The sequence below is a fragment of the Eurypyga helias genome, unplaced genomic scaffold (genome assembly GCF_000690775.1).
Source record: "Eurypyga helias isolate BGI_N326 unplaced genomic scaffold, ASM69077v1 scaffold139, whole genome shotgun sequence".
Taxonomy (NCBI): domain Eukaryota; kingdom Metazoa; phylum Chordata; class Aves; order Eurypygiformes; family Eurypygidae; genus Eurypyga; species Eurypyga helias.
This window is the reverse complement of record NW_010272648.1, coordinates 57,267-67,474: the sequence shown is the minus strand read 5'-3', so window position 1 is coordinate 67,474 and position 10,208 is coordinate 57,267. Positions and strand designations below refer to the sequence as shown.

Below are 10,208 nucleotides of genomic sequence, written 5' to 3'. Positions count from 1 at the left end.
TCACGCTCTCTCCTGTCAAGCCGCTTTCCTGCTCTCGCCGCCCCAACGGGCTCAGCTCCCAACCCGCTGCCAGCAACGCCGAAGGATCGGATGGTAAAACAACTTTCTTCTCTCCGAGCAGCTCGGCTGTACTTCCCAGGCTGCTGCGAACCTACGGCGGTGAGAGCAAAAACGTCCTTCTCTCTTGCAAACTTCACCGTGCCCGCGGTCCCGTCCGTGCAGGTGGTCGGGAGTGAGGTGCGGGGGGATGCCGGCGATGAGTGTTTGGGTGATGGGTGGGCGAGAGACTGCGGCATGCGTGCAGGACGGGGAAGAGACCGTGGCCGGGGAGTGTCGGTCGTGTGGGAACACGGCGTGGGTCTGTCTCCATAGGAGAGGTCAGCATCTGCGAGGGCTCGTTGATGCGGTTTTGCAGATGCTGGTGGCTTGATGTGCCTGATGGATAAAAAACAGAGCTGTTTAAGGGAGGGAGAAGCTGGCGTGGGGCTGTACAGAAGCTGGGAAGGCAGTGAACAGGGGTGAGGGAAGGAGCAGAAGGAGCAGGAGGTGCTCAGCGTTTCCACTTACGCGTTTGTCTCTCAGCTTCAGCCTAGTGTTTACAGGTTTTTCCTAGGGCTGCTTGCGGTAGCATTCAAGGGGTTTGTGGGTGTGTATGGTCCCAGAGATTGCTTTTCTGACCGGAAAGGACTGATACTTGCGGGAATCTGTATTTACACTCGCTTGGAGGAGCGGGCACAAATCAGCTGGCATTTGTAAAAACCTGCCTGTAATGCCTTTCTTCTGACATTTCCTTTTTTGCTCCCTAAACACACATATACTTACTGATTTGGTAGGAAAATCACACAAATATTTGTGCTTGAAGGGGAGTGACTGTGACTTCATGTACTATTTCTGTCATTCCTGACTCGTTCGGTCTTGACTGTTTCTTGGACAAACAAGGCGGAACAAACTGACGGAGAAATTCTGAAGCATGTGCTGGAGCCGGTTCCCAGAGCTTTCGGAGTTAAAAGGCTTTCTTGAACTCACTGACACAGGGCAATAAATTTCAACGTGTCGGTAAGCGAGGGGAAAAAAGCGCTTGCGGAGCATTATACACCGGCAGATAGAGTCAGTGCTGCACAACCCCAGGGTCTTCACAGGCAGGATTAGTTCCCAACACCTCCAGCTACTCAGCAGCTCTCAGAAAGGTCAATTATATGTACAGTATTTACCAGCTAATTAGAAGTGGGGGAAAAAAGCCTTGGAGCTGGCCCCGTGGAAAAATGATCCTAAGGCTTTGTGTACAGTGTGTGTACCTCCAAGTCATTGCTTGATTCATGTTGCTCCTTCAACTCCCCCTCGTTTTAGGGTAGTTTTGCAGCGAGTCCTCCCTGACCCCCATTCCTGGGATGGAAATGCAGTGGGAAAAGGTACAAGATGGGGAACGTAGGACTGGGCTTTGGACACACCGAGCACATCAGTCCTTTGCCCCGGCCTCCCGCCAAGGCATGTCACCTCCCACAGCTGGGGAAAGTTCCAGCTCCCTGCCCAGCCTTGGCACCCCTTGTTTTGCTGCCATGAGCAATGGGGGACCCAGGAGACGTTGCTGACAGCTTTGCCTGGAGTCGCTTTCTAGGTAAAAGCTCAAAGTTTGTTTTGCAGTTCTGGTATGAAAGATGTGGGTTTTGTTGTGTGTGGTGGTTTTTTTTTTTAATTGAATTGATTTGGAAATCTTTTTTGGGTCATCCCATCTCCCTGACTTTCTGAGAACTGTGCTACTCCTTACTGATTTTTCAAAAGGTTTATTCACCTTCAGCATTCCCCACAGCTAGCTTATACCAGTACTGGTCAGCTGGTCTTGATGGTCTGTGCTGCCATGCTGGTGATACGCATGGGTTGGTCTGGGACAACTCTTGGGTGTTGCTGGCAGTTGGATGGGCCAGGACACTCCAGAAAGGCAATTTGGATGTGGACACCTTGTTTCAGAGCGTAAGAGAGTTTAATAACGTGTAGGTGTTAGGCTGTGCCAGTTGGATTCAGGACTGAAGAATGGGCTCTGGCACGGTTTAGTTTACTCGAGAGATGTAGCCAAGAGGCTAATGAGCTCATGTAACAGTGGAGGAGAGCAGCTGGAGCAGGAGTCCCTCCCAGCACCTCTAAGGAGCTGAAGGAACAGTATTTACCTGGAACTGTGCTCCGTATTTCTTCACTCACCTCTGAGATGAATTGAATCATTGCCTGCGCAAGGTGGCTGGGGGGGCTAACTGCACTTCAGGTGCTGCTTTTGGGTGCTTGAATGGTGGATGGGACCTGAAGTCCTTTAGAAATCCATCTTTATATATAGGTGTTTTGAGGTGAGCCTCTGTCTCAAATGTCTGTCTCTATGCTAAGGTTTTACCTATGGGTGATATAGGGGGAGATGAACATAATCTCATCATTAATTATTTAGGATCTAAATGTAAACTCACTTCATTTTAAGCTGACATCACTCCAGTGATTTCAGGGAAGTTCCTCCTGATTTACAGCTGTTGAGGGCAGGTAAGAATCAGTCCCTTCAGTTTCCTGTGATGTGCAAAGGAGAAAGCAAGACAAGACAAACCCACTCAGGGTGAGATCATGATGGGAACTGAAGGGCCTTAGCACCACTAAGATCCTTCTTGCTTTTTTGGCTTTCTTGCTTGCCCCAGATCTCAGCATTTTGTTCTGTTAATGGAACCATGTTCTTTGTAAAAGCAAATGCTGATGAACACTGTCCCTGCCACATCTTTCTCCTTGTGCGAGCATGTTTTCCACACCACGCTTTCCATGCTCATGTAGCCTTGACAGATGAGTGAAGGGATGGAGATTCCAGTTCTGCTGCTTACCTTGGGAAAGTGCTTTGGAGCCCAACAGACTTTACTGTCTGGAAATATTTCCTGTTGCACAACATAAATTGCCTGTTTCAGTTTAATCCTGTTGTCTTAAATTACCTCACCAAAGTACTGCCGTGAGTAAAGCCTCTCTTCACAGCCACTTCACTGCAGTGGAGGAACCAGCATTGTAAGAGGCCACAGGTTGTGAAGACTCTGTGCAAGAAGGTGGAGTGAGCACGTGCTTCCCTTCTCCCGTTCTCTGTCTTGCACAAGGACGGAGCCTGAACAAGCCTTGCTTTGTAGCAGCTTAGAGGAGTGGAGCTGTGTGACTTCTAGTACCTGAGCCAGACCCTTTGCGGCTCTGCAAGCCCACGGTGGCCACCAAGATCTCCAGGAGAGATGTCCCAACACTGGTGGCTTCTCATGGCTCTGGTGGTCCTTTTCTCTGAGCTGCTTTTCCCTGCTTCAGTGCTTGATCTTGGTGTGGTGCTCCCTCTCCTGCCTGAGGTTGCTCCAAGGATGCTGTGCTGCTGGTTGGCAGCATGTTGCTTGCCATCTCCTTCCGTTTCTGACGGGGTTCACCTGGGGAACAGCAGCAGTGGTTAGGGTAGCCTTGGCCCGCTAGCACTTGTGGGTGCTTCTCAGCTCTGTCCAGGCTGAATCAGACAGTGTGTCCATCCACTTTGCTCTTGCGTAACTCCAGCTCCAGTTCTTGTGGCGTTTGAGTAATGATGCACAGATTACGGTAACATTTACATGCTCTAGTGAGTCTGCAGTTTGCCTGCACAAATCTCTTATTTTCCTCTTCTAATGCAGTGTCACTACCTGAGGACAGTCCTTGTCCTCCTTGCTCCAGGGAGCTGTTGATCCCTGCTCTGTTTATGGGACATTGCTGTAGCAATGAGGATGTGTAGTGGGATCGACCAGACGATATCCCCACTGCTGGCTAAACATAGCTGAAAAGGTGCATGCTTCCTTCCCTCTCCAAACAGTACCCTGTTTGCTTTGGCTATTTTAAAACATGTTTGCTGGTGGAGACCGAAGCTCGCTATCAGTCTGAGCCTTGCCACTGTGCTGCTCACAGCTGTTTAAAATGGATTAATGCTGTGGCTGGAAGGACAGTTTTGGCTCTTCTGTGCGCTGCTCGAGGCTGCCTGACGTGTTGGTGGTTGTAGCAGAGTCGTCTGTTTCCCAGCGAAAGGCAAAGGGCACAGAACAGCGCGAAGCCAGAGGCTTTTCCCCCTTATTCCTGACCTCTTCTGGAGCTGAACTGGTGAGAAGGAGGTGAGAGGCCTCTGTATCCCACCAGCAAAACCTTCAGTCATCCTCTCCCTCCCTGGAAGTGTTATTTTTGGTTAATTCATACAAGTCTGGGCCTCCTTGGTCTATTCTGTGGGAGGAAGCTGGAGGCTGGAATTTTGTAATAAAAGCCAGATTTTTCTCTGGAGGCAGAGCGGAGGAGGCCGCTCCTGTTGCTTCTCCAGTCCTTGTTACTTCTTGATCAGCTTAATCTGGTAACTGTGAAAGGTTTTCTTTCCCCATGGATAATAAGCTTGGCCTCTGAGGAAGGGCAGTGTTGGGGTGTTCACCCTCAGATACCTGCTTTCTGCAGAGCCACTGGTGGGAATCCTGACTGAAGGTGCTCGGTCCTCACCTTCCTGATGCAAGTTCCCAACAGTTTACCAGGAGTGAGTCCCTCTGAATACACCCCAGGCCATTTGTAGCATTGCAGAACTGCAGTGTTGCTAAAAATAAAGAGTCGTCCTCCACCGTCCTTGGCCGGAGTTTGTTCTTACCCTGAGGAACACAGAGCAGTCTGTCCCCTTCCACACCAGCGGCAGCTGGTTCTCGCTGGAGCAAGCACATTTTTGTACCTGCAGTTTGGAGAGTGTTCTCAGAGGCTTTTTGTGGTTGTATATAAAAAAAAACCCCACCAACGAACAATCAAGGATCTGATTTCTGCTGTGACCACGATATTTCAGTGTTTTTCTCCACCACTGACCATTGGCAATGGAAAGACCCTGATCTCTCCTCTTTGACTGTCTTTGAAGTGGGGGTTGTTTCTAGAGGGATTGGTGTAGTGGAAAGCTGAGAACATCTGAACTTGCCATAATTTAAAGATGCAGGTGCTACCTTAACTTAAATATATGCAAAGAGCTTGCCAATTGAATCTGAGTTGGCTTCTTGGTCCTCAGTCACTGTACTAAGGACAGAGATAACGGCTGAAGCCTTACTGGTACCTGACACACTACCTGTAAGATACTCTTCTAGAGTTTCCCAGCTGGACTTAATTTCACTAGTTTAATAATATATGTCTTCTGCTCCTTTTAATTTACTAGTCATTGTGACACCTCTCTGACATAGCCTAAATTATGCTTGGATTCCTTTTTTTCCCCCTTCTTCTTTATTAATGCATACATGGACTGTATAGTCTTCAGATTTATTTTTCTTTAATGAAATCAGCCTCCTTTTCCTGGCTAGTGTAGTGCATGAATGTCACATTTAAATATGTGCTCCCAGACTCAGCCCTTTCCCTCAGACATATTACTTTACACTACATTTGGCTGTGTTAAACTGCAGTGCTGATTTACTACATCACTGACCATGAAAGACTCAAATTCCTCTACTCCTGTTTTGTTGTTTCTCTCTATTTACTATCCACAATGGTCTGTTTTTTTGAATAGCTGGCAGATTGCAAGCTTAAATTTCTTATTTCTTTCCCTCCGCTTGATACAATGGTTACAGTCAGATTAATATATTTAGCAGGTTTGGAGCTGATTACAGAGCAAGTACAGAAAGCTCCCTTGAGAGCAATGATGCCATGGATGTCACAGCAGTGTGTGGTGCCAGGTACAAGGTGTGCAGAGGAATGAAGGGGCAGAGATTTGCCTGAAGTGCAGGGAAAATCCCATCTCTCTCTTCCACGAGCAGGAGCTGGAAGCAGGGAGTTACAAACTTAAACATGGGTCTAAATTGAAAGCGGGGAGGTTTAGATTACATCTCAGGAAGAAATTCTTCCAGGAGGTGAGGCACTGGCACAGGTTGCCCAGAGAAGCTGTGGATGCCCCACCCCTGGAAGTGTTCAAGGCCAGGCTGGATGAGGGTTGGAGCAACCTGGTCTAGTGGAAGGTGTCCCTGCGAAGGTGTCCCTGCCCATGGCAGGGGTGTTGGAACTAGATGATCTTTAAGGTCCCTTCCAACCCAAACCATTCCATGATTCTATGGTTCTGGTGACAGTTCTCCTGGCTTCCTTTTTTTCTTGAAGAAGTCTGTGTTTTCTCTGCTGTAATTTGGAAGTGAGAAGGCTACTCTTCAGCCAGCTAAGGAGGCTTGAACAGCACTGAGCCTATAGGGAAGGTGCCCGTGTCCCCGAGTCTTGTGTCCAAAAAATTGTCACCTCTTCTCTGTCCCAAACCTGCAGCCGTTGGAAGCTCTGGGTGTGAGGTTTGGTCAGCCAGAGTCTAAGGAGCTTTCAGTATTGAGTTTCATTGTTTAAAAAGCAAACAAATGCAAAATTGGGAATTCCCTCCTTTTTGTTTGCTTACTTGAAGCAGCCCAGGCTAGGCAAACCTGCCAGGCATACTAACTCTTCCTGACAAACCTCGTTAAAACAGGGGTTGTGTGTAGTGCCAGCAACAGTGGTGGCAGAAGCCCTTCCCAGAGAGGAAGGATTGTACCACGGGCGCCGTGACAGTAGTCAAGTCGACGTCCATCTTCTGCTCGCACCTTGCTGCGTGGGTCTCCATCACCTCTCCTTCAGGTGGATGCTGTGTCAGGTGGTGAATATCTCATGCATCGCTAGTGAGAACCTCCAGCTGGTATTTATGAAAGGCTTCTCTGCCATGTCAGCCAGCTTCCAAGAGGACCAAGCCAGGAGGTAGTTGCCTATTCAGATATATCCCTGGGCTTGGTGTTTCCAGCTGGCAGGCTCTCAGCAGTTTCTCACTCGCACACGGGAACAGCTAATTGCCCTGCACAGACACCCTGTCTCCCTGGACCATACATGTACGCTTACAGGTTCTGAGTCACTGCTCAGAAATTCAGTGCTCTCCTTTTGACTCTGTTGAACACTTAAGGTAGGTGCTCCAGGTCACGCTGCTGGGCGGGATGTCTACAGGTTCGTTATTGTGACACCAAGGTAAGGCTTTTATTAAACGTGGCCTGAAGTCAACTTTCCATAGCTCAGCTTTTGCAAGTGCAAAGGACAGGCTACAATCTGGAGAAGTATTTTTGGCCTTAATCAGTATTTGCAAAGCAGTATGCAAGGCACTGCATGTTGTTACCCAGAGAAATTATGCATGTTAGGAAGGGGATCACATGGTTATCATGCCATGCAATCCGACTTTATTTTCCAACAACACTACTCAGTGATTCTGTCCAGACCTTGCCTGTTCTGTAATTTTCTAGAGTTGTCTCCAAGGCAGGAGCTTGCTTGCAAAAAAAAAGTATCCATCAGACCCTAGTTTGCTCTCTGCACTGCTTTCACTGGGCAGCTTGCTGCCAAGCATCACACAGCAGAGCAGAAAGCAAGGCAGAGAAGTGCTTGTGAATCACCATGGAAGAACATCAGACGAGCCAAATGGACCCATGTGATCTGAGGCAGGGTGCAAGAATTTTGTTACTTCAGCTTCAACCCAGGGGGCAAATTTGTTCAGTTCCCTGGCATTGCAACAATGATAAAGCCTCTGCACCCCTTTGACCTGAGCCTGCAGGGTTTCTGTTCTGAAACACTTGCTCTTCCTATTATGTGTGATATTAGCAGTTACAGGAAAGATGGAGATTCAGTGGGTCCAACTCTTATGGACACTAAGCTGCTTTTACGCCCTCCTGAGTATATAAAATATCTTTAAAGCAAATGTAAATGATGTTGTCAAGAAGTACAAGTGGGTTCCAGAATCAGACAAATAGGTTCCCTACGATGAAGTGGGTGTTTTGCAAACATTTGTGGGAGAGGGATACCAAACTGTGAGTTGTCACCTGTCCCTCTGAGGAGGATGCTTAGAATGAAGTGCCGATGTCTGATGGCCACAACGGATGTTGGAGGGAAATTATAGAAATGTTGAGGCACCTGGGCCTGTGGACACCAAGTGCTCTTGGGTTCATCTGTCCCATGCACTCGGTGCATGCAGGTTCCTGAGCCTTATCTGTGTGAGAACCAGTTGGCTTGAACTACAAGCCTGTGAGACAGCTGTGTAGTAGCATAGACGGGCAAGTTCCAGCACCCATGCTTGTGTCCTGAACTGTTCACTACTATAGAATTCACTACTATACAAATAGCATGAGAACTTTCCTGACCTTTGATTCTTTCCTCTCATGGCAGAGGTCTCATAGTTTGCAACAGCTCGGAGATGAAGTGAAAGCATATAGCAAACAGCAAAAGACAACCTGAACTGGGGAGGAAGGAATAAAGATACTTTCTGGGAAAGATAGGAATGCAGGCAAATATATGAAGAAAATCACCTGCTTAAGAGAAGCCACCTTGAGGGGTGGACATAAAACTTCCTAGCTTGCCTTTCTGTGCCTCCTAGACAGTCTAGAGTTATTTCACAAAAGCACAGCTTGAAGCAGGCACCCTAAATTATAGCCATATTGCAGTGGCAATTTGGGACCTAATGTGCCCCGTAGGACCATGGTGGATCTGAGGGGGAGACTAACAGCGTCTGGAAGAGCTGAGATACCTGTGTCCTCCACCAGTCCAAGGTTCATGACAGTAGGAAGGTCATCTTACCCAATTATAAAATGGGAGCGCTACCTCAAAGCCATCTGTCAGAAGTTTCATTCCTTCTTGATTGCAACATGCTGGAAAAATGGAAAGTTCTATGTGACTGCCTTGTGTTGTTAATGAGGGAAGACTGGAAACCCTCCCACAACTTTCTGTTGTACATGTTGCTTAAGACATGCTATCCGTGGCAAGACCTCACAGTATGCCAGTTCTCAAAGCATATATGTAAAAGTTTGAAACCGGAGGTTTTGTTGACCCTGGAAGAAAAAGCAGATTCCAAACTGAGGCTCAGAAAAACATCTCCCAATTCATCAATGTTTGCACTCACTGTATTGATGAATGGATGCAGCTTGCCTGTGTTGTGGTTCTGTCCAGTTAATCTTCTGGATTTGCATACATTTTATTTCTGGGTAATTACAGTTTCAAGAGCTGGCAGCAAGGTAGGCAGCTGAAGAGCCACGTTATCTCTTCCATCCTCTCTTTCACTCAATTTCTGAGCTTGGGGTCTTGCTTTTGAGCACAAAGTTTGTGATGTGCGCTGTAGGGACTAGATTACTACAGGGAAAACGTGAACCTCCGTCAGGGTTGGAACTTTGGTCTACAGAAAAACAACCTGATACTTCAATCTGCAAAATCACTTTGGGCCATAAGGACCTACAGATTAAAAACTCCTAGTATAGGAAAAGTTAACGTAAAATCTCCATGGCTTTTAAGGGAATTAGTTCTACCTTGTTGTTTCCATTGAACCATGCGACTTAGGGAAGTGTGAAGTATACCTGCTCAGAAATCCCTCCGAGGAGACACGAACTGCTTGAGGGTACCTGTGGGGTTGTTTCCCCCTTGGCCATGGCTGGGTGGTTGATTCAGCTGTTGCTGTGGTACAACGTACAGTGACAAGCCTTTCCTGTGAGGTTCGAAGGACAAAGAGAAGTCGTCAGTGCTAAGGAAGGCTGCATTTTGTGGGGGAACACCCGTGATCCCTCTTTGCTTCTTCTAAGTATTTAATCTGTTGTATCACTATGCAGAGCGTGGTGCTGTAGGACGATACCAAATTGTTCCGTTTGACTTCAGTTCAGCTTTTTTGGCCCTTTCAGTCTGTACGTAGGCTCATTATGGCTGCTGTTTACCAGGAGACATTGCAGAAAGATCCTAGCATGCATTTATTTAAATAACATCTGATATAATCTGGAGGATAGACAGCATGGAGTAGCTATAGTGCTGCTTCCAGAAAGTTTAAATGGCATCCTTGGCAAGAAAATAGAGAGGAAGGAAAGATCTATTACACGTTCCTGTGTATTGCCCCTAGAATAGGATCAAAGTTATGAACAGAAACTGTGGTTTTGTTTCTCCACAGTTGTTAGAGTTCACAAACTTCCCAGGATCTACATTTCAAGGCTTTCATCAACCAGATTTTGTACATTTACATTTGTTCAAAATAGTTTCCATGCAGTGGGTGATTAGTGGTTAGAAATGGCTTGCAGTTTGGTGACAATTTGATCAAGTGAAATCCTTAGGAAAATGAGCATTCCAGGTCTTTCATGTTTCCCTGCTTCACCTGTGGACCACAACTCCTTCCCCACCCAATCTCACAGGAGGCATCTCCTTTATCTCCTGCATTTCAGAAAGGAACAGATGAATGCTGGTCAGGAAAGACA

General features: G+C 47.3%; 1 protein-coding gene across 1 annotated transcript in view; it reads left to right on the top strand.

Annotated features, from left to right (window-relative positions):
• Window positions 1-247: 247 nt before the first annotated feature.
• Window positions 248-10,208, top strand: part of LOC104515271 — a 66,680-nt gene continuing 56,719 nt past the window's right edge. The window contains exon 1 of the mRNA XM_010159187.1: window positions 248-377. Within this exon, the coding sequence (XP_010157489.1) occupies window positions 248-377 (130 nt within the window). The remainder of the gene's footprint in view (window positions 378-10,208) is intronic.